The sequence below is a fragment of the Lipophrys pholis genome (genome assembly GCF_963383615.2).
Source record: "Lipophrys pholis genome assembly, chromosome: 19".
NCBI lineage: Eukaryota > Metazoa > Chordata > Actinopteri > Blenniiformes > Blenniidae > Lipophrys > Lipophrys pholis.
In genome coordinates this window covers 25,325,651-25,348,852 of record NC_137647.1, presented here as the reverse complement: position 1 = coordinate 25,348,852, position 23,202 = coordinate 25,325,651, and the positions used below count along the sequence as shown (strand labels likewise).

Here is a 23,202-nt window from a genome sequence, read left to right as displayed (position 1 = left end):
TGCTCTGGATGTACTGCAGTGTTTGGAGGCTCTTGCCAGAGATCCCAATGAGGAGTGCGTTGCAGTAGTCCAGCCTTGAGGAGACTAAGGCATGGACTCGCTTCTCTGCATCAGCCAGAGTGAGTGTTGGGCGGAGTTAGATGTTCCTGAGGTGGTAGAACCAGGCCTTGCAGAGGAGTTAGATGTTCCTGAGGTGGTAGAACCAGGCCTTGCAGAGGAGTTAGATGTTCCTGAGGTGGTAGAACCAGGCCTTGCAGAGGAGTTAGATGTTCCTGAGGTGGTAGAACCAGGCCTTGCAGAGGAGTTAGATGTTCCTGAGGTGGTAGAACCAGGCCTTGCAGATGTGTTTGATGTGGGTGTCAAAGGTGAGCTTTGAGTCCATTTGAACTCCCAGGTTGGTGACGCATGTGGAGAGGGCGATGTTTTGGCCAGAGAAGGCGATGCTAGTGATGGTGGAGGAGCGGACCTGATGTGGTGTGCCAATGAGGATGGCTTCAGATTTGGAAGCGTTCAGCTGCAGGAAGTTGAGCTTCATCCAAGCCTCCATCTCCTCCAGGCAGCTGGTCAGGGTGGATGTTGGCTGGGGAGCGGAGGATGTAGGGAGTGTTCGGAGGTAGAGCTGAGTATCATCGGCATAGCAATGGAATGGTATTCCAATGGATGACATTTCCCAGGGGGAGTAGGTAGAGGGAAAAGAGGGCGGGGCCCAGCACTGAGCCCTGAGGAACACCGCAGGTGACGTTGTGGGTGTAAGATTTTGCTCTGCTCAGGGCAACGTACTCAGTTCTATTAGTTAGAAATGAGATAAACCAGTTGAGTACTGACTCTGAGAGTGGTCGACCGTGTCAAAGCCAGGAGGGAGTGGTTAATGATCCTGGTGATGAGTGGAAAGATAGCAGAGATGTTGGCCTTCGGCAGGAATGAAGGAAAAGGGTCCAGGGCTCAGGAGGATGGCTTCATTTTCCTTGTACAGCCTTCCACCTCTTCCTGTGTGACTGTAGTGAAGGAGCAGAGGGGCTGTTGGGGCTGGACAGGCTCAGACAGTGGGTCAGCAGTTCGATGGGGCCGGATGGTGGTGGAGGCGAATGTTTGCAACTTTTTCCCTGAAAAAGGTCATGTGCATATTACATCTCTCCTCAGTGGCCTCAGAGTGGGGGGGGGGGGGGGGGGGGGGGGGGGGGGTCAGGGGTGGACGGGGGTTTGAGGAGCTGATTTATGGTGGAAAAGAGTTGTTTGGAGTTACCAGGGCTGCTGATGATGTTGGCAGAGTAGTACCCGGACCGTAGGGTTCCTCAGAGCTTCTGCATACTCCCTCTTGTGTTCTTTGTATGCCTGCTTGTGAACAGTCAGTCCAGAGGCCTTGAACCGCTGCTCCAGGACCCACCCGGCCGTCTTCATCTTTCACAGCTCGTAGGTGTACCAGGGTGCTGAGCGTGAGAATGAAATATGCCTTGATGTTAGGGGGGCGTGGGAGTCCAGCAGGCTGCTCAGGGACTGGTTGTAGAAATCCACAGAGTCAGTAACAGAGAGGGAGTCAGCAGAGCCGGAGGAGACATGATGAAGATCGAGTGTCAAGGCATCCATGTTGATGTTTTTCAGATTTCTGCTTCAGATTGGTATGGGGGGAGGGAAAGGGCAGCTCCATTGACACGATCTTGTGGTCGGAAACACCAAGGTCGTAGACCTGTAGGATTCTGATGGGGGCGGAGTTGGAGATGACTAGGTCCAGTGTGTGTCCCCTGGAATGTGTGGGAACATCAAGGTGTTGTTGCAGGTTGAGGGAGTCCAGCAGCTGGAGAAAGTCAGCAGCAAAATGGCATGGGGGGGGGGGGGGGGGGGGGGGTCCACATGGGTGTTTAAATCACCCAAGAGTCTGGCATTGGCAGAGGTGGAACAGAGAGTAGTGAGGAGAGCAGATAGTTCTGGGATGAAGGCTGGCTTGGGTTTTGGAGGTCTGGAGATGAGGAGAACCGTCATGGGAAGGGGAGGCTTGCAGTTAAATCCCAGACACTCGCAGGAGGATGTTGTAGGCAGCGAGATGGAGACAGCTGGAGGTCTTTTCAGTAGAGGACAGCCAATCCACCACCGCAGCCAGTTCTCCGAGCTGCCTCCAAGTAGGTGTAGCTGGGGGGACAGGCTTCATTCAGGGTGGAGAAGACTTCGGGCTGGTGCCAGGTTTAGGTCAGACACAAAACATTGAGTCAGTTCTCCCTGATGTGTTCTTCAATCAGGGAGGCTTTATCAGTTATGGATTGTGTATTGAACGGTTCGAATTTGACCGATGACTGTGGGGAGAGTCTCTGGAACGGTCGGATAACCCTCAAATCCACTCTGCGTACACTGGAATCCAGTATGTCCAGCCGGGAGTGCGGGTATCCTGGGTTGTTGTATTTCAGAGATCCCAAAAGTTTTGGGCGCACGCCGTTTTCTACTTCTGAGCGCACGTACATTCTTTGTTGGAATCCTATGCAAGGTTTTATAAATGAGGCCTCTGGACCTGCAGCGGGGGACTGCAGAGGCTTTACTCAAGCTCAACCCAGCGAGTAGATATGAATCCAGAATCCATGTTGTTTTAGGTTTCAGTTGTGCAGCCCAGAAATAATATTTAAGATTTGGAAGCTTGAGCCCCGAGATAGTTAAGATGATTATAGTGATTGTAGTCTAACTCTGGGCCGTCTTCCTTCCCATATGAATGTTGAGATGAACTTGTCTAATTGATCAAATGTTGACTTTGGGATTTCAACAGGCAGCATCTGAAATGGATACAGGAGCTTGGGAAGAACACTCATGCATAAACTTTCAATGCGGCCGAGCAGTGGTAGCGGGAGTGTTGACCATCGTCAGAGGTCTCGGCCTATACTGTAAATAACACCTTTGTAGTTTATGTTGTACAGATCTTCCAGTAGCGGGGGATTTGGCTACCCAAGTATTTAGTGCCTTCTTCAGGCCGTTTGAATTCACTTTGAAACTTAAATGTTTGTGAGATTCTTCCCTTTTATCCATAGCCACAGTTTTATCTATGTTTAATTTTTAGCTTGAGTAATGTCCATATGAAGAAAATAACAGAAAAAAGCTAACAAAATGAAACGATAATGGCATGCAGCGTACATTCTTCTTAACCTGTGGCATAACTTTCATAATGAGATGCCAACAGTTTGCATCAGAATCCCAGGGGAACCTTGGGATCTGAACAAAGTGAGCAGAACAGAATTATGAGTAGAACATGGATACAGGGAGCGTGTCCACATCCTGGGCTGCACAGCGGTCTGTTTCAGGCTGATTGAAAGCCCAAAGTCAATGCAGGCTTGGGAGAAACTGTTGCTCTGTCTGGAGCTGTTGCTCTGTATGTGAAGTGATGACAACATCATCCGTGAAGTCCAGTGTCCGTATTCAGGAAACGTCTCAGAGTCTCTCAGAGATCCTATCTCAGCCTTAAAGTTCCCTGCAAGGAATTCTTAACTTCAAAATGATTCAGGAAGAGTCTAAGAGAAACTCTGATTCAAATTACTTTATGTCATGATGATGAAACTCTGAAAAGTTTATTTAATTTGTACACAGCTTAAAATGATTGAACTTTCCTCGTTCACATGCTGATTATTACATTGATAATCTGATCTGGTTTGCAGGTACAGACCCAAATGTGTGCTTCAGAAACAGGGAAAAGAAGACCCCGAAGAGGGTGGGTGTCTTGTTTCACACCGCTTATGATGCCAAAGGGCTCAGACATGCTGCCTTCCTGTTGCACTGTCGCCTTCATGCTGTCGTGGAAGGACCTGATCATGCCGTGTAGTTTTTGGGGGCATCCAATTATCACCAGGATACTGAAGAGCCCTTCCCTGCTGACCAGGTCAAACACTTTTGTAAGGTCTATGAAGAAGATGTACAGAGGCTTTTGTTCTCTGAATTTTTCCTGCAGTTGGCAAAGGAAGAAGATCATGTCAACTATGGAATGCTCTGCTCGAGAGCCAGGCTAGGACTCAGGGAAGACGCGCTCTCCGAGTTGTGTAAGGCGCACTAGCACGACTCAGGCATCCACTGTTCCTACAATGCTCGGAATGGAGAATCCTCTGTAGTTGTTACAGTCACTCCTCTTGCCCTTGTTCTCTTACAGTGGGACTATACTGTATGGCACACCTCCCTCTCTCCAACAGTGACAAAGAACGGCATGTAGTTGCTGCAGAAGGGTGGTCTTGGAACGTTTGACTAGATCTGGTGGAATGCCATCGCTTCAGGTGCTTTGCCACAGCCAAGCTGTCAATGGTCGTGCTGAGTTCTTCAAGTGTTGATTTGGCATCGAGTTCATCCATAATCAGTAGTAATTCAATGGTGTCAAGGGCAGAACGACATTTTCCCTGGAGTACAACTCTGAGAGTACGTCCAGAACGTCCCTCCTGTCTCCTTATCCATGGACTTTACCTTAACCCCTGGATGACATCACGGGGTTAAGGAAAGGTGTTAGGAGGCTTCCTAAAGGAGTTAGTAAAGGTGTTAGGAGGCTTCCTAAAGGAGTTAGGAAAGGTGTTAGGAGGCTTCCTAAAGGAATTAGTAAAGGTGTTAGGAGGCTTCCTAAAGGAGTTAGGAAAGGTGTTAGGAGGCTTCCTAAAGGAGTTAGTAAAGGTGTTAGGAGGCTTCCTAAAGGAATTAGTGAAAGGTGTTAGGAGGCTTCCTAAAGGAATTAGTAAAGGTGTTAGGATGCTCCCTAAAGGAGTTAGTAAAGGTGATAGGAGACTTCCTAAAGGAGTTAGTAAAGGTGTTAGGAGGCTTCCTAAAGGAATTAGTGAAAGGTGTTAGGAGGCTTCCTAAAGGAGTTAGTAAAGGTGTTAGGATGCTCCCTAAAGGAGTTAGTAAAGGTGATAGGAGACTTCCTAAAGGAGTTAGTAAAGGTGTTTGGAGGCTTCCTAAAGGAGTTAGGAGGCTTCCTAAAGGAATTAGTGAAAGGTGTGAGGAGACTTCCTAAAGGAGTTAGTGAAAGGTGTTAGGAAGCTTCCTAAAGGAGTTAGTAAAGGTGTTAGGAGGCTTCCTAAAGGAGTTAGTGAAAGGTGTTAGGAGGCTTCCTAAAGGAGTTAGTAAAGGAGATCACGGTGGTGAGGCAGTCACACTTTCACTTAGTGACGTCATAATAAAGCGACGGCGGCTCTAGTTAGTGACGTCTGCCATGGTGGGGAAAGAACTACAAGTTTCTGAAAATGGTTTAGAACAAGTTCATTTGGGTTCTAAATGATTTCTAGTTGTTCTAGGCAGATTATTGCTTTGGTAACTTACATGATCTGCTCCTTTTTCAGTCATCCTGAGTTTCCCTGAACGCTCCGATGAGCGGGTTCCTTTTAAATGTTGTCGCCGCAAGGAATTGTGGGGGAACATGAGCTGGTCTCCTTTTTTAATGTAATGTACAGGAAAATTGACAAAATACGAGATTCTACAAAGATATTATTGGACCCCTGTGAGATTGAATAAATTAGAATAGCCAGCTGTGTTGGAAATGTAAAAACGACAATGGTACTTTCATACATTGTCTGTGGGAATGTTGGATTATCAAACACTTCTAGATGATTGTTGTACACATTCTCAATGATTGGTTATAAAGAACTGGGACACTTTGTCCAAGACTGTGTTTACTGGGCGATACAGGACAGATGCAACATATCAAAAGGAACATTTTCTATCTCATAGTTGGGGTCTCATTGGCAACTAGAGCTATTCCTAAACACCGGAAAACCCCAAAGCCCCGTAGTTTAAAGAATGGGTAAACATGATGATAAAGACTGCGTCATATGAATGTTTGCTTTATAAGTTAACCAATAGAGATGGTACCACAGCACCAGACTGGGAGCCTTTCTGCTCTTACATTACTATCAAACAAACCGATGTGAACCCCTGGCCACATTTAGGGACCATGTTGGCTTCAAGCACAAGAATGGCAACAGCATTATTATGCAGTATAAGCTGAGTTTTCCCCAGTGGTGGCCATCGGGGCCTGCAAGGCCTTCTCTAAAGGCCTAAGAAAAATATCTGATTCACAGACTGATGCTAATCATATTTTGTCCATGAATACTTCCAAACGGTCCGTCCGCTTCCTTCCATTGCTTCTCCACCGGATGCTGCTTCCAGACATGTATTTTCTTTTAACCAATAACATTTCAGCCATCACTTTGCTCAGTTGCTATGCTCCTCGGTGGCAAGGCACCGGGAGTGGATGAGATTCGCCCTGAGTTCCTTAAGTCTCTGGATGTGCAGGGACTGTCGTGGCTGACACGTCTCTGCAACATTGTGTGGTGGTCGGGGACAGTTCCTCTGGAGTGGAAGACCGGGGTGGTGGTCCCTCTTTTTAAGAAGGGGGATCGGAGGGTGTGTTCCAATGACAGGGGGATCACACTCCTCAGCCTCCCCGGGAAAGTCTATTCCAGGGTACTGGAGAGGAGGATCCGGCCGTTAGTCGAACCTCAGATCCAAGATGAACAAATCGGATTTCGTCCAGGTAGTGGAACACTGGACCAGCTCTATACTCTCCACCGGGTACTCGAGGGCTCATAGGAGTTCGCCCAACCAGTCCACATGTGGATCTGGAGAAGGTGTTCAACCGTGTCCCTCGGGACGTCCTGTGGTGGGTGCTCCGGGAGTATGGAGTCCAGGACCCTTTGCTAAGGACTGTCCGGTCCCTGTACGCCCGGAGCAGGAGTTTGGTTCACATTGCCGGCAGTAAGTTGGACCTGTTCCCAGTGCACGTTGGTAGGGCTGTCCTTTGTAACCGGTTCTGTTCATAACTTTTATGGACAGAATTTCTAGGCACAGCCAGGGACCGGAGGGGGTCCGGCTTGGGGACCACAGGATCTCGTCTCAGCTTTTTGCAGATGATGTGGTCCTGGTGGCTTCATCAAACCTGGACCTTCAGCGTGCACTGGCGCGGTTCGCAGCCGAGTGTGACGCAACTGGGATGAGGATCAGCGCCTCTAAATCCGAGGCCATGGTTCTCCACCGGAAAAGGTGGCTTGCCCCCTTCAGGTCGGTGGAGAGCCCTTGTTCCAGGTGGAGGAGTTCAAGTATCTCGGGGTCTTGTTCAGGAGTGGGGGGAAGATGGAGCGTGAGATCGGCAGGCGGATCGGTGCAGCGTCTGCAGTTATGCGGTCGCTGTATCGGTCCGTCGTGGTGAAGAAGGAGCGAAGCCAAAAGGCGAGGCTCTGGATTTACCGCTCCATCTTCGTTCCTACCCTCACCTATGGTCATGAGCTTTGGGTCATGAACCGAAAGAAGGAGATCCCGGATACAAGCGGCTGAAATGAGTTTCCTCCGTAGGGTGGCTGGGCGCACCCTTAGAGATAGGGTGAGGAGCTCAGTCACCAGGGAGGAGCTCAGAGTAGAGCCGCTGCTCCTCCACATCCAGAGGAGCCAGCTGGATGGATGGATGGATGGATGGATGGATGGATGGAGGGAGGGATGGATGGATGGAGGGATGGATGGATGGATGGATGGATGGAGAGATGGATGGATGGACGGATAAACAAGTTATTGAGGGGTAGATTGGTTCAGACCAGCACTACTGGAGGCTGAGGTATATTTATATACCATTGACTCTCTTGCACTACTCAGGAGAGACCATTCTCCTGCTGTCAAAAAAGTAACTGGGTAACTATTACTCTGAGTACATTTTATATACTGAGTACTTAGTACTTTTTACTTTTATTTGATTACATTTTTAGCCTGGTAATTGTACATGTATATTTTATCAAAGTAATTGAACTCAAAGTAGAATCTTTTCCAAGTCCTTCCACCTCTGCAGATTGTCATGGTTCAGTGGGGTAAACAGAAGACAAGGTGGGATCTGAAACTCAGACTGTGAGAGGAGAATTCAATTCAATTCAGACGTTTTTTTTTTTTTAAATGTCCATGAAAAGATGTTGAAAAGTTGTTGTGCACAGTTCCTAAGTACTGCATGTTTTTGTGCATTTGGAAGGGTGGATCCAGTACCAGCAGGTTGAGTTTAGGACAAACAGTAGCTACAGTCCTCCGTACTGCAACTGTCCCACCTGTCTGGGGGCAGTCAGATGGGGAGAGTGGGCCCACACTCATCTACAGCCCTTAAGCACAGGACTGAGTCCCCTGCTCTACACCCTCTAGGGGGCATCAGGGATTCCACAAAACAAGTTGTACAAGAAACCCTCAAACGTCATTATGAAGAGTTTTAATGATTTCTACTGAACATGAATGGAACATTGAATGAAGATCATGAACGGTTCTCCTGAACATGGGTTCTCTTGCCTCCTCCTTGCTGCCAGAGACTTGGCAGCTCTTCTTCTCACATATCTGAGCCACATTTGTCTTGAGAGAAGAAGCAGTTGAGACCCTCAGAATGTCTAGAACAGGGGTCGGGAACCCGCGGCTCTTTGGTTCCTCTGCTGGGCTCCTTGAGCCTCGGTCCCACTGCAGTACATCCCTGAGCGCTGCAAGCTGTGGAGCGCCACATTTCAATAAATTCAATCAATAAAACTACCAATTTGAGCAAAAGGAGTTTATGATCATTACATAATGAGAAATGGTACAAGAACTAAGTAAGATTGTAAGCCCCACCACTCACACTCATGGTCTGAAGAATGTCAAGCAATGCGGAGAATAACACTCACGTGATACCTGGAGAGCCTTTTACTTTGACACTACAAACCTAATATAACCTCCAACAACATCTAAAACGCGAAGAACAGAAACTCCCATGATGCACTGCAGCGCGGAGCTCATCGCTGCAGTGCATCATGGGAGTTTCTGCTCGTCGTGTTTTAGATGTAATTATTGGAGGTTATATTAGGTTTGTAGTGTTGGTAATGGTTGTGTTGTGTTTTTGTTTTTAGTTCATGTCAGGTCAGTTCATCTAGTTTAGTTTGGTTTGTTAGTTGTGGGTGGGCCACCAGGAATGAAGAGGGTTTTGTGTGGGGTGTCGTCCTGCCATGGTGTTCCTGTTGGGTACGGTCAAAAGAAATGCTTGGCATGTTTGCAGTATGAGCAAGAGAGACAATCTACTCATTGTCCTGCTCGTTAACGTTGTCTGCACTAATTGCGAAGCTGTTGTCAATTCATCTGTTTTTATTTGCATAAGATAATGCAGGTAACCTTCTGTGCCTACAGCCCACAAATCTTGTAAAGTCATGCTCATAACAACTCGAGATCTCACAATGTCATATTGAATGTATACACTCGTGCTGTGCGTTGGAGGTCCAGTCCCATCGGGCTGCACTAACGTTATACTGTCATAGCAATGTGTGGACCATAAAATATTGTCACGCAGGCCGCAAATGGCCCACGGGCCGCGAGTTTGAGAACCCTGCTCTGCACACTCTACACCAGGAGGGTCAAACTCATTTTCACCGACGGCCACATCAGCATCATGGCTGCCCTCAACGGGCCAAATGTAATAATAGATGTACCGGATATATGTAATAGAATCGCCTTGCATTGTGGGAAATCTAGCTTATGATCAATGCAGTTTTACAAAGATGTGGCGAGCTCGAAGAAACAAAGCTCACGACTTGATAAGTGCATAAACAACAATTTATTTAATTTTAGGGTTAGGATTAGGGTGTGGGGTTAGGGTTAGTGTGTTGGGTTAGGGTTAGGTTGTGTGGTTAGGGTTAGGTTGTGTGGTTAGGGTGTGGGGTTAGGGTTAAGGTGTGTATTTAGGGTTAGGGTGTGTATTTTGGGTTAGGGTTTAGGGTTCGGGTGTGTGGCTAGGGTTCGGGTTTAGGGTTAGGGTGTGTGGTTAAGGTTATGGTTTAGGGTTTAGAGTTAGGGTGTGTATTTAGGGTTAGGGTTCAGGGTTAGGGTGTGTGGTTAGGGTTAGGGTTAGGGTGTGTATTTAGGGTTAGGGTGTGTATTTAGGGTTAAGGTGTGTATTTAGGGTTAGGGTGTGTGGTTAGGGCTAGGGTTTAGGGTTAGGGTTAGGGGTTAGGGTTAGGGTTAGGGTGTGTGGTTGGGGTTAGGGTTTAGGGTTAGGGTGTGTATTTAGGGTTAGGGATTAGGGTTAGGGTGTGTATTTAGGGTTAGGGTTAGGGTTAGGGTTTAGGGTTAGGGTGTGTATTTATGGTTAGGGTTTAGGGTTAGGGTGTGTATTTAGGGTTAGGGTGTGTGGTTAGGGTTAGGGTTTAGGGTTAGGGTGTGTATTTAGGGTTAGTGTTTAGGGTTAGGGTGTGTGGTTAGGGTTAGGGTTAGGGTTTAGGGTTAGGGTGTGTATTTAGGGATAGGGTTTAGGGTTAGGGCGTGTATTTAGGGTTAGGGTTAGGGTGTGTCTTTAGGGTTAGGGTTTAGGGTTAGGGTGTGTATTTAGGGTTATGGTTTAGGGTTAGGGTGTGTGGTTAGGGTTAGGATGTGTATTTAGGGTTAGGGTTAGGGTTAGGGTGTGTATTTAGGGTTAGGGTTAGGGTGTGTATTTAGGGTTAGGGTTTAGGGTTAGGGTGTGTATTTAGGGTTATGGTTTAGGGTTAGGGTGTGTGGTTAGGGTTAGGATGTGTATTTAGGGTTAGGGTTAGGGTTAGGGTGTGTATTTAGGGTTAGAGTTTAGGGTTAGGGTGTGTATTTAGGGTTAGGGTTAGGGTTAGGGTGTGTATTTAGGGTTAGGGTTAGGGTGTGTATTTAGGGTTAGGGTTAGGGTGTGATTTCTCAGAGGGTGGGTTGTCCGCCGTCCCAGCCAGCTCAGTAGGTAGAGCATGAGACTCTCAATCTCAAGGTAGAGGGTTCATGTCCCACGCCGGGCGCCACCTTTCTGTGGGCTCTCCACCTTCCTGTGGGCTCTCCACCTTCCTGTGGGCTCTCCACCTTCCTGTGGACTCTCCACCTTCCTGTGGGCTCTCCACCTGCAGGAAGGTTCTTAATGGGTGCAATGTGATCTGGATGACGGTGCTCAGACTGACACCCCCACCACCTGGAAACGGATAAGAGGGAGAAGATGGATGGATGGATGGATGGAGGGATGGATGGATGGATGGATGGATGGATGGATGGATGGATGTATGTCTGCCGTCGGGTGAAACACGGGTCGGTGCGGGGAACGTCTTAATCTGGATATGCACAAGTGCAGAACTTCTTCCGTGTCAACAAAGCCACATGTGATTACCGTATTTGATAGAATATTTGAATCTGCACTCATGCGTTCCCAATAGACACACCCCAAGGCTTGCACTCCTGCACTGCGCGTCTATTGGGAACAATACGGTATTTATTTAAAGACAATCAGACCTTTAAGCCCTCACAGTTCACATAAAATTACGTGGCAGGCCACATTTGGCCCGCAGGCCTTGAGTTTGACACCCCTGCTCTACACCCTCTACATAGGGGGGTCAAACTCAGATCCTGGAAGCTGCAGTCCTGCATGTTCTCCACGTCTCCCTGCTTCCTCACAGCTGATTGCAATGGCTTTGTGCTGAATGTGGTGATGAACAATCAGGACATTAAAAAAGGGAGACATGGAAAACATGCAGGGCTGTGGACCTCCAGGACCTGAGTTTGATACCCCTGCACTACACCCTCTACACCCACCACTACACCTCGACCCCATCGTGAAACCTGTGGATGACACTACGGTGGTGGGACTTTTTAATCTTGTTGTACTGGTGACAATCACAATAAAGTTTCTATTCTATAAATGTTAAGTCTCTCTCGGCTTTCCAAGGCGTGTGAACGTTGACGACTGTGCTGACAGGCGGCTGACCGGTCCTCTGCCCGGTGTCGCCTCGCATTCACTGGCGGCGCTCTGCTCTGCTCCTCAGGACGGACGCCTCACGCTCTCCGAGGTCCTGGAGCAGCTGGACCAGATCAAGGTCAGCACCATCACCGACTATGGAGCCATGAGTGTGGACGAGCACAACGAGCTATAGAGGACATCAGCCACCTACAGGTCAACATCTCCGTCCCACAACGTCTCTGGCATCTTTATTCTCATTCTGATGGTGTGCCACATCTCAAAAAGGTCGGGACACCTCCGAGGTGCAACAACGCTGGAAGTGTTGGAGGTTCAGGAGGAAAGTCCAATAAAATAATGAAAGCAGTGGCAGTTTCTTCCAGAAAGGAAAGTTCTTTATTGATTGAGATGATTGAACCTAATTAACCCGTCATGGGACAAGCGACCTGATGGGTCGGTTCTGCATTTCTTCCATTTGAAGCTTGAAAAAGCTCCTATCTTTAACAAATTCTACATTTTACTAAAGGACAGAGGTTCTCGGTGAATCAACAATCTTTCCCAGAAATTCATCCAATTCAGAGAAGTTTCTATGTGGAGATGGTGAAATCTGAAATTTAAAGGGCGTATCTCATATTAATGTTCCAGTTCCTCCTGCTGTAACTCCTTTAATCAGGATCAGAATCCTTCAAACATCTCACCATTATACATTCTATTGGTTCGATATTCCGGTTTAAATGAGTATTATACTGTCTTCCAATTAACATATGCAGAGTAGATTTTAATATTAACGGAAAAAAAAAATCAATGTGACCACAGTTAATCCCACAAAATGCATTTTTAACCAAACAGAAAAATATTCAGCAATACTACAGGCAGTAAAAGAAAAATACAGAAACACGAGAGACTTAAAGAAGAGCCTGAATATAAAGCGTGTCCTGCAGACCTGAATGAAACATGGAGCCAAGTCAATAAATCAATAATGTTGGGTTCTGGATCTGTGTTGTTCCCAAACGTCACAATTCAATTTGGTAAAAAGGGATAAAAACGCTTTTATGTGGATCTCCTGAATGTTTTCATTCATACATTGGTAATAGAATCTTAAGGTTAAGGATATTTATGGGTTTCAGCACCCAATCAGGAGCCGTTAATGTCCAGTCACATGGTTTTTATAGGACGCATACTTTTCCAACAGGTTTTAAACACATGGAAGAAAGTAAATCCACTGGATTCTTCATGTCTTTTCTTTCTTTGTGCTTTTAGATTCTGCTTGTATGTGAACTTTCTTTGAACTGAATTTTCGAACAGTCCAAAAGACAGTAAGAGGTTTATTTGAAAAGCTTTAATTTGAACGATTTACACTCACATACAAACACACAACAGTCTTCAGGATACGGTTGTCAGGCCTGCATCACTGGACGAGCTTCCTTCGCTCGGAGGTCGACTCCAGAAGCTGAGAAGCCGGTTCCACCCTGACAGCACACAGAACCACTTGTTAAAACTGGAACATGCACTACACAGACGGAAAACACAGACTGCATTCCACTCGTACCCTCTGCAGGGAGACGATGTCTCTGTCGGACAGCTTGTCTCCGCTCACTGGGTCCAACATGTCCTTCTTGATCAGCTTCTCGACACACTCCTGAGTCACCACTGCCCCTCTGAGGACAGGAGAGAGGGGTCAGGCTCTCACTGAGGCAGAACACACATCTGAGTGATGATGGGGGGGGGGGGGAGACTTACGAGGGCCGCAGAACGGCACAGGGAACGCTGTTGCCCAAAGCGTCTCTGGTAACTGCACACACATACCTGTCCTGAAGACATGAGACACACTACTCAACGTTTTGGTTGGTAAACAGAATTGCAAAGGGCATGGCAGTGGCATCATCATGCAAGATTGTTTAGCCAGAAAACAGTATTGGTTAACATGACCAGAGGCAGTTGTGGCGTAGCAGCATACAGGTGGTCCACAAGCTAGCAATGATTATGCTGTGATTTTGCTCTTCTGGTCGACATGAGATCAAGTCTATAAAGATGCAGCACCCAATGGTTTCTCTCACACCTTGGGACTCGGTGTTTAGGGTCAGACGTGTTCAGGCTCAGTGTTTAGGGTCAGACGTGTTCAGGCTCAGTGTTTAGGGTCAGAAGTGTTCAGGCTCAGTGTTTAGGGTCAGACGTGTTCAGGCTCAGTGTTTAGGGTCAGAAGTGTTCAGGCTCAGTGTTTAGGGTCAGACGTGTTCAGGCTCAGTGTTTAGGGTCAGAAGTGTTCAGGCTCAGTGTTTAGGGTCAGAAGTGTTCAGGCTCAGTGTTTAGGGTCAGACGTGTTCAGGCTCAGTGTTTAGGGTCAGAAGTGTTCAGGCTCAGTGTTTAGGGTCAGACGTGTTCAGGCTCAGTGTTTAGGGTCAGACGTGTTCAGGCTAAGTGTTTAAGGTCAGATGTGTTCAGGCTAAGTGTTTAGGGTCAGACGTGTTCAGGCTAAGTGTTTAGGGTCAGACGTGTTCAGGCTAAGTGTTTAGGGTCAGATGTGTTCAGGCTCAGTGTTTAGGGTCAGACGTGTTCAGGCTAAGTGTTTAGGGTCAGATGTGTTCAGGCTAAGTGTTTAGGGTCAGACGTGTTCAGGCTAAGTGTTTAGGGTCAGAAGTGTTCAGGCTCAGTGTTTTGGGTCAGAAGTGTTCAGGCTCAGTGTTTAGGGTCAGACGTGTTCAGGCTCAGTGTTTAGGGTCAGATGTGTTCAGGCTAAGTGTTTAGGGTCAGATGTGTTCAGGCTAAGTGTTTAGGGTCAGATGTGTTCAGGCTCGGTGTTTGGGGTCAGACGTGTTCAGGCTCGGTGTTTGGGGTCAGACGTTTGGGACAAACTGACCTGGCGGTTGAGCAGGGCCACTCGGTCCAGGCTGGGGTCCAGCGGGGTGAAGCGCACCGTGATCAGCTCATTCATTTTGATGGGCCGACCAGACATGGGACACAACACAGTCTTACTCTAACGAGAGACAAGAGACAACCACAGTCCTCCACAGGTTAGCATCAGAGCTAGCTACAGAATCCTCCACAGGTTAGCATCAGAGCTAGCTACAGAATCCTCCACAGGTTAGCATCAGAGCTAGCTACAGAATCCTCCACAGGTTAGCATCAGAGCTAGCTACAGAATCCTCCACAGGTTAGCATCAGAGCTAGCTACAGAATCAACCTTCCAGCGCCACTGTGAAGGTAGATTTCTCCGGATAAGCCGCCATTATATTCACACCTTTCTGCCCTTCGTCTGGAACCCCTGGGGATGTCAAATGGTAGTTTGCTAAGCTAACCAGCTGATCGATTTCTATGCGGCTGGACCGTTGCCTGACGAGGTGATTTTTTCCAGGATTCCGATTGGCTATCTTCAGGGGAGACCCACCCCCCCCCCACACCGGTGAACATCCAGGGAAAGGACATTGAGATAGTAGACTCTTCTAAGTACCTGGGTGTTCACCTGAACAATAAACTGGACTGGTCCAACACCACCCACGCTCTCTACAAGAAGGGCCAGAGCAGACTCCATCTGCTGCGGAGACTCAGGTCCTTTGGACTGCAGGGGGCGCCCCTGAGGACCTTTTATGACTCAGTGGTGGCATCAGCCATCTTCTATGGAGTGGTCTGCTGGAGCAGCAGCACTCCGGCTGCAGACAGGAACCAACTGAACCAACTGGTGAGGAAGGCCAGCTCTGTCCTGGGCTGCCCCCTGGACCCTGTGGAGGTGGTGGGAGACAGGAGGATGTTGAAGAAGCTTTCATCCCTGATGGAGACCGTCTCCCACCCCCTACATGGTACCGTCACATCACTGGGCAGCTCCGTCAGTGACAGGCTTCTCCACCCGCGGTGTCTGAAGGAGAGACTCCGCCGGTCCTTCCTCCCTGCTGCAGTCACACTCCAACCAAGCCTGCTCCCAGTAGACCACTGCACACCACCACCGGACAATATCACTCCACTCCAACTGGGCAAGAAGTGGTGCTAAAACTATAATAATCTATAAGAACGTATTTACTATGTAAAATACATCCACCCCCATATTCTGTACATGTCCACACTTATAGGCACCGTGTGTATATTTTTATTATATTGTATTTTATCTGCTTTTTTTAGTTCCTGCTATGTGTACTTCTTTCTTTTTACTATCCTGTTGTACCACTGCACATTTCTCCACATGTGAGATAAATAAAGGATATCTTAAACTTAATCCTAATCTTCATGCTTCTCACTACACTGTCCCCTACAGGTGTGGCATGCTCATAGCAGCTCAGAACCCAGTGTAAATTAAGATTCTTTTTTTAATTAAGGTAAAGTGGGAAATACCCGTTTTTGTAAAAACCCGGGTACGTGTAAACATGGTCTCACTCTCTCAGTCCTCTGACACAGAATGCATGCCTCCTTAAATAAGTACTGCCCACCCTGAACTTGGCCAATCAGGACACACTGGACTGAACCAAAAGTCAAAGGGGTGTGTCAACCACCCTAAAGTAACCTCACTTAAATATTGGAATGATAAATGCACACAATTAAGAAGAAAATTATCAATTCAAAATACCCACAGTAGATTATTTTAACCATACACCAATTTGCCAACATGTACACACACACAAATATACTATATAACAGTGCCTCTGAGATGACGGACTGTTTTTCAAACTGTTTCGTGGTAAAACGCAGACTGATGCGCCCACGCCACTGTGGGGGGACCCGACGCCACTGTGGGGGACCCGACGCCACAACACATCCCCAACACAAACTCTCAATGTTCACAAGCACTCCCACCCCATAGTTCCCATGTGAAAAACATTCAACACTGTGTGCACGTGTGCAAGAGTAAGAAGGGAATATCACCTTCTCACACATATATCAAAATATATGGTGCATACTGTCTGTGACCACTAGATGTCACCACAGGACGGCAGAAAGCTGTTTCAGTGACACTTATTTTTGACTTACAGTCCAGAAAATTCGGCTCATGATTTAATTCATTTTTCTGTGCTTGTTGTAACCTGGATGTGAGGGGGCACTCACTGGCTTCTTGAGCATGGTGGGCTTGGCCTCGGGTGTAAGAGAGGGGATCCAGAAGCTGGGGAGGCCCTGAGAGGAGGCGGAAGAGGAGGCGGAGGAGGAGGAGGATGACGCCGCTGAAGAGCTGCTGCTGCTCCGATCGTTAGCCTGACCTGAAAGAGAGTGCTGTGATTCAAGCACTTGTGAGCGGACGTGAGCTCTGAGCTCTGATTCAGATACTGACCGGAAGTGAAGGGGTTAATGGGTTTGGACACAATGCTGTTCTCCTGGCTCTTGAAGCGCTCCACCCTCTCCCTCTCCTCAGACTTGGACTCCAGCTGACTGGAGCTCTTCTGTGCATGCTTCTGCTTTTCATACGCCTGCAGGGTCCAAACACATTGGGCACGTTCACATTCCCCAGTTTGATCCGGACCAGAGTCTCTTCAGGGACTTTCTGGGAAAATCTGAACACTCCCGGAGCTCTGATCTAGATCTAACAAGAAAACGCTGGTCCCCTTGAAAACGTTGGTCTCGGTTCTCATGCGGACGGTCATTCCAGCAGGTGGAGGGACAGGAGGTGACGTAGAGCGCAAAGCATTCTGGGTGATAAACAAACACAGCTAACAGTGCAAATCAGAAGAAGCAGACGCAGAAAGAGGAGTACTATGGCTACAGCCTACTCGTCCCTCCTTTCCTATCCACTTTTCCTTACCACCATGGAGGATGTCACCGGGTCAAGGAAAGGTGTTAGGAGGCTTCCTAAAGGAGTTAGTGAAAGGTGTTAGGAGGCTTCCTAAAGGAGTTAAGGAAAGGTGTTAGGAGGCTTCCTAAAGGAGTTAAGGAAAGGTGTTAGGAGGCTTCCTAAAGGAGTTAAGGAAAGGTGTTAGGAGGCTTCCTAAAGGAGTTAGTGAAAGGTGTTAGGAGGCTTCCTAAAGGAGTTAAGGAAAGGTGTTAGGAGGCTTCCTAAAGGAGTTAGTGAAAGGTGTTAGGAGGCTTCCTAAAGGAGTTAGTGAAGGTGTTAGGAGGCTTCCTAAAGGAGTTAGTAAAGGTGTTAGGATGCTCCCTAAAGGAGTTAGTAAAGGTGATAGGAGACTTCCTAAAGGAGTTAGTAAAGGTGTTAGGAGGCTTCCTAAAGGAGTTAGGAAAAGTGTTAGGAGGCTTCCTAAAGGAGTTAAGGAAAGGTGTTAGGAGGCTTCCTAAAGGAGTTAGTAAAGGTGTTAGGATGCTCCCTAAAGGAGTTAGTAAAGGTGATAGGAGACTTCCTAAAGGAGTTAGTAAAGGTGTTAGGAGGCTTCTTAAAGGAGTTAGGAAAAGTGTTAGGAGGCTTCCTAAAGGAGTTAAGGAAAGGTGTTAGGAGGCTTCCTAAAGGAGTTAGGAGGCTTCCTAAAAGAGTTAGGAGGCTTCCTAAAAGAGTTAGGGAAAGGTGTTAGGATGGAAGGATGGAAGTCTCCTAAAGGAGTTAAGAAAGGTGTTAGGAGACTGGACTTTACTGTGTTGGTTCTACAACATGCAGAACATTCCTAGTTGGGATCTGGGTTCTAGATGATTTCAAGTTGTTCTAGGCAGATTATTGCTTTGGTAACTTACATGATCTGCTCCTTTTTCAGTCATCCTGAGTTTCCCTGAACGTGGTTCCTAGGCTAAAGGAGGTTCTAAAGGAAGCATCAGTGGTTCCTAGGCTAAAGAAGGTTCTAAAGGAAGCATCAATGGTTCCTAGGCTAAAGAAGGTTCTAAAGGAAGCATCAGTGGTTCCTAGGCTAAAGAAGGTTCTAAAGGAAGCATCAATGGTTCCTAGGCTAAAGGAGGTTCTAAAGGAAGCATCAGTGGTTCCTAGGCTAAAGAAGGTTCTAAAGGAAGCATTGAGCCTCCTTTCCTTAGCTGATTGAGAATTCTCCTTATCAGGGCGGTCACTTAAACACTTGTAAGGTTAAGGAGAAGTGGATGGGAAAGGAGATAGGAGGGAGTGTTAGGAGATAGGAGGGACTGTTAGGACTGTTAGGAGATAGGAGGGACTGTTAGGTGATAGGAGAGACTGTTAGGACTGTTAGGAGATAGGAGGGACTGTTGGGAGATAGGAGGGACTGTTGGGAGATAGGAGGGACTGTTGGGAGATAGGAGGGACTGTTGGGAGATAGGAGGGACTGTTAGGAGATAGGGGGGACTATTAGGAGATAGGATGGACTGTTAGGAGATAGGAGGGACTATTACGAGATAGGATGGACTATTAGGAGATAGGAGGGACTGTTAGGAGATAGGAGGGACTATTACGAGATAGGATGGACTATTAGGAGATAGGAGGGACTGTTAGGAGATAGGGGGGACTATTAGGAGATAGGAGGGACTGTTAGGAGATAGGAGGGACTGTTAGGAGATAGGATGGACTGTTAGGAGATAGGAGGGACTGTTAGGAGATAGGAGGGACTGTTAGGAGATAGGAGGGACTGTTAGGAGATAGGAGGGACTGTTAGGAGATAGGAGGGACTGTTAGGAGATAGGAGGGACTGTTAGGACGCACCCTATATTTTGCAGTTGTTCACCATTAGCTAATTAGCCTAGCCAAAGTGGCAGGCTTCCTCTTTTGGTCCTGACCAATCAAGGGTTGTTTGTTTTGGGCGACAGCGCCCCCAAACCAGCAGTTGACATAATTACGTGACGGTTTCGAAGCGGTTTGATCCGGTCTCAAAATGCAGCGTGAACGCAAACGGAGCCGACTGAGCCGTTGTTTCAGGTGAACACACTCATAGAGCTGGAATCCAGCAGCGCTCTCACACGCTTCAGTCTCACCTTCATCTTTTTGGCGATCTCAGTCTTCTGGTGAAGAATATATTCCAGAATGGCCTGTTTCTCATACAGGAACCCATCTGGACTGAGAACATAGACACAGGTTGACAGGTTGAGTGTGTGTGTGTGTGTGTGTGTGTGTGTGTGTGTGTGTGTGTGTGTGTGTGTGTGTGTGTGTGTGTGTGTGTGTGTGTGTGTGTGTGTGTGTGTGTGTGTGTGTGTGTGTGTGTGTGTGTGTGTGTGTGTGTGTGTGTGTGTGTCTTACGTCACTACGGGATCCTGGCAGGGCTGCAGAGACAGGCAGCAGCAGTCAAAATCTTTGATGGCGTCTTTTCCCAGACGGATGCTCTGAGTGCCGTAACCAGAGGCAGCTGAGGGGGCAAACCCACAGCAGACATGGGCAGTTAAATCCCTCCAGCTACCCTAACGCAGGGCAGGTAAAAGCCTCTTAAAGGAGACATATCATGCTTTTAAATCCTTCCTTTTTACATATAAATCATACAGTTGTGGTCTATATAAAGCGGAACTGCAATGCTTGGGTCTGAATTCCTCATTATTAGAGCTCCACAGGCCCCTTTTCTACCCCTTTTCTGATGTGCTTCTGAGAGCAACTCGTTTTGGGGCGGTCTCTTCATACCCCGCCTCCTCTCCAGGTTGCAGAGGTGACACTCGGTTCAACTCCACCCTGTTCGGCCATCTTTGTAGTTTGATAGAACAGATACAATTATCTAGCGGCGCAGAAACTTTATATTCACACATTATTTACAAAATGTCAACAACGGAAGATTTGTCCATCCAGCCATACATGTTGGAGCCAGAGTCGGACCCGGCGGAGCCAGATGAAAATGACCATGATGCACCTACAGAACAACGTCTTCATATGGATGTAACGCAATGGTGTGTTACTATATTTACACTAACTTCTCCATCCATGCCCACTACTACAATACTGCCTGTATTACAACGACTATTTAACACAGAAGTTACATTATAATCTAAAACGAGCACACAGCGCTAACATATGAAGACGGTGCAACTGCTAATGCTAACAAAACAATGACAGGGACGTCTTATCATCACACTTTTTAGCGTTATATACAGCTTACCGAAGTGCTCTGTTCGTCGTCTCCATAGATAGAAGGAACTGACCGCTCAATCAGACCAAGTCTTTCGGCAAATCCTTCTTTATACTGGCGGAGGTTGCTGAAGCAGTCGTCCTTAAAGTGCTTCGCGCACACAAAAATGACCTTACCCACAGATGTGGGTACATTTCTGTGAAAAATAAAACTCAACCAGGCACTTGGAAAAGGTTCTGATGCTGGGAGACGGTGTAACGAAGTTTGTGGGTTACTACATCCAACAACCGAACATTTCGACTTATCCTCTCGTAACTTCGGTTGGACTACACAATCGCAGCGAGAAACAAAAATGGCGGATTGCTCGAAGTGTCGATGTCCTAATTTGGCAGTTCCGCTGAGAATACTGTGACGTCATTGTTCAAAAAACGTAATAGAGAATAGAAAAATCGAAACGGATCGCAAAATATGAGCAAAACAGAATATAAAGATATCAACGGAGCACCTGAAGAGACTACTTTGAACTTTTCTGTACTTCTAAACACTCTAAATATACAACAACATGCATTTAAGGGCTAAAAAAGTGGATTTAGCATGATATGTCCCCTTTAAAGCAGCACATCTCAACCCATCGTCATCTCTCAATGAGCCACTAACACTTTGCAGAATTAATTGGGGGCTTGGGTATGCTATAGCACCCACAAGAATTATATGTTGTTTTTTTAAAGTGGTTTATTTAGATTTTTTTTAACGTGTGAGCATTATCATTGGTTGTTTGGTTAATTAATAAATACACCAATAAATCATGTATTTTTTTTTTTTTAACTAAAAAACAGTGTGACCTGAGACCGGCGCAGCGGACGTATTAACCTTTGAACTTACTACTTCCTGTAACTGAGAGCACATTTTACCTGGTGACTGTGTAACTTATTTATAAAATAATAAGTGCTTTTTGAGAAAAAAAAGAAAAAGGGACCCAATTATTGATGCTTTCGCTCTAAAAACCCAACAAGCGACATGGTGAGTGATGATTATTGCCTATTTGGTGGTTTGGATCTGAAACGGGGCTCCTGGTCGGGTCCACTCAGGTTTATCATTCTGTCATTAGAGCAGTGAAGCAGCTCCTGTTCTCTCAGTGGAGGTCTGGTGCAGCAGGAGGGAGTGTCCTTGTGTTTGTGAAAACGTGCAGTGTGTTTTGCTTCCTGCTGCTGTTCTAGGTTCCATTCAGTGACGTTCTGCTGTTCTAGGCTCCATTCAGTGACGTTCTGCTGTTCTAGGCTCCATCAGTGACGTTCTGCTGTTCTAGGTTCCATTCAGTGAGTTAAAGTGGCCGGCTGGGAAACCTGTAAATCTTTATCACTTTGGATAAATAGCTTGTGTATTGGGTCACATTATATTGTTTTAAGCAGAGATTTTACTGGATGTGTGCGACTGTTACATGGGCAGTGCAGTGTGCATATTGTCGGTGCTCCAGTAGGTACGGTAGGTACGGTAGGTCCAGTAGGTACGGTAGATCCAGTAGGTCCAGTGGGTCCAGTAGGTACGGTAGGTCCAGTAGGTACGGTAGATCCAGTAGGTACGGTAGGTCCAGTAGGTACGGTAGGTCCAGTGGGTCCAGTAGGTACGGTAGGTCCAGTAGGTACGGTAGATCCAGTAGGTACGGTAGATCCAGTAGGTACGGTAGGTCCAGTAGGTACAGTAGGTCCAGTAGGTATGGTAGGTCCAGTAGGTACGGTAGATCCAGTAGATACGGTAGGTCTAGTGGGTCCAGTAGGTACGGTAGGTCCAGTAGGTATGGTAGGTCCAGTAGGTACGGTAGGTCCAGTAGGTATGGTAGGTCCAGTAGGTACGGTAGGTCCAGTGGGTCCAGTAGGTACGGTAGGTCCAGTAGGTATGGTAGGTCCAGTAGGTACGGTAGATCCAGTAGGTACGGTAGGTCCAGTGGGTCCAGTAGGTATGGTAGGTCCAGTAGGTACGGTAGGTCCAGTGGGTCCAGTAGGTACGATAGAATTCACTAGAGATCCCCAACAGCAGCGTCACTGAACGATCGAGCTCCCCAAAGCAGCAGAAAATAATGTGTGGCGCCTCACCAATACGGACAAGAACATTAAGAACAGATGTTATTAGAGCTCATCACAGCTGGACGTCTCATGTTCTACTAGTGACTCTGAGGTGAATCCCAGCGGGTCAGACTCTAAACATCATGTGTGATCGAACTGAATTCTACACGAGGCGACAATCAGCTATAATCTCTAGTCTAAGCCCACCTGTGTCCTTCTTCTTCTCGTGGTAGGTGTAAACGGCTCCGGCCGTGCAGTTCTTCCCGTGGCGAGTCATTGAAGCTTCTGTTGCTGTGAGAGGCTGAAGAGAAAGAAAGAGAAGAAAGAAGGGGAACGTGGTTGTTTGTGTTGTGAGACTTAACATCAGGAGGCTAACGCTACATGCTAACTGCTATCCAGCGGACACAGGCGGAAAGCGGCGTTTTAAAAACACACGGACCTTCTGGAAGGGAGCGGGTCACCTCAGGAACTGAAGCGGGAAGTAGAATGTGGACGATATAAACACGCAGAGATCGAAAACTATACCTTTAAATCCAAATCCTTCTTCTTCCGCTGTTGTTGCTTCTTCTTCTCTTATTCGTTATTACAGGTGTGGAGATCTTCCCTCTGCACTTCGTCGCCACCT

The 23,202-nt window shown here is 47.2% G+C and overlaps 2 protein-coding genes across 5 annotated transcripts in view; one reads left to right on the top strand and one right to left on the bottom strand.

The window, feature by feature from the left end:
* The window catches only part of rcn3 (reticulocalbin 3, EF-hand calcium binding domain), a 21,492-nt gene extending 8,848 nt beyond the window's left edge, over positions 1 to 12,644 (top strand). The window contains exon 8 of the mRNA XM_080488401.1: positions 11,745 to 12,644. Within this exon, the coding sequence (XP_080344527.1) occupies positions 11,745 to 11,852 (108 nt within the window). The 3' untranslated portion in view covers positions 11,853 to 12,644. The remainder of the gene's footprint in view (positions 1 to 11,744) is intronic.
* nosip (nitric oxide synthase interacting protein) lies at positions 12,025 to 23,202 on the bottom strand. 4 transcript variants are annotated; one of them, XM_080488404.1, is made up of 11 exons: positions 23,103 to 23,198; positions 22,785 to 22,878; positions 19,707 to 19,812; positions 19,445 to 19,526; positions 16,905 to 17,040; positions 16,685 to 16,833; positions 14,514 to 14,630; positions 13,397 to 13,467; positions 13,206 to 13,314; positions 13,020 to 13,125; positions 12,025 to 12,263 (listed from the first exon to the last, which is right to left on the bottom strand). In XM_080488404.1, the coding sequence occupies exons 2-10, from the start codon at positions 22,852 to 22,854 to the stop codon at positions 13,054 to 13,056; spliced, it is 912 nt and encodes a 303-aa protein (XP_080344530.1). In that variant the 5' UTR covers positions 22,855 to 22,878; positions 23,103 to 23,198; the 3' UTR covers positions 12,025 to 12,263; positions 13,020 to 13,053. The 4 variants fall into 4 exon arrangements, with proteins under 4 accessions (XP_080344530.1, XP_080344531.1, XP_080344528.1 ...); XM_080488405.1 differs by having other exon boundaries at positions 23,017 to 23,187; XM_080488402.1 differs by having other exon boundaries at positions 12,025 to 13,125; positions 23,103 to 23,202.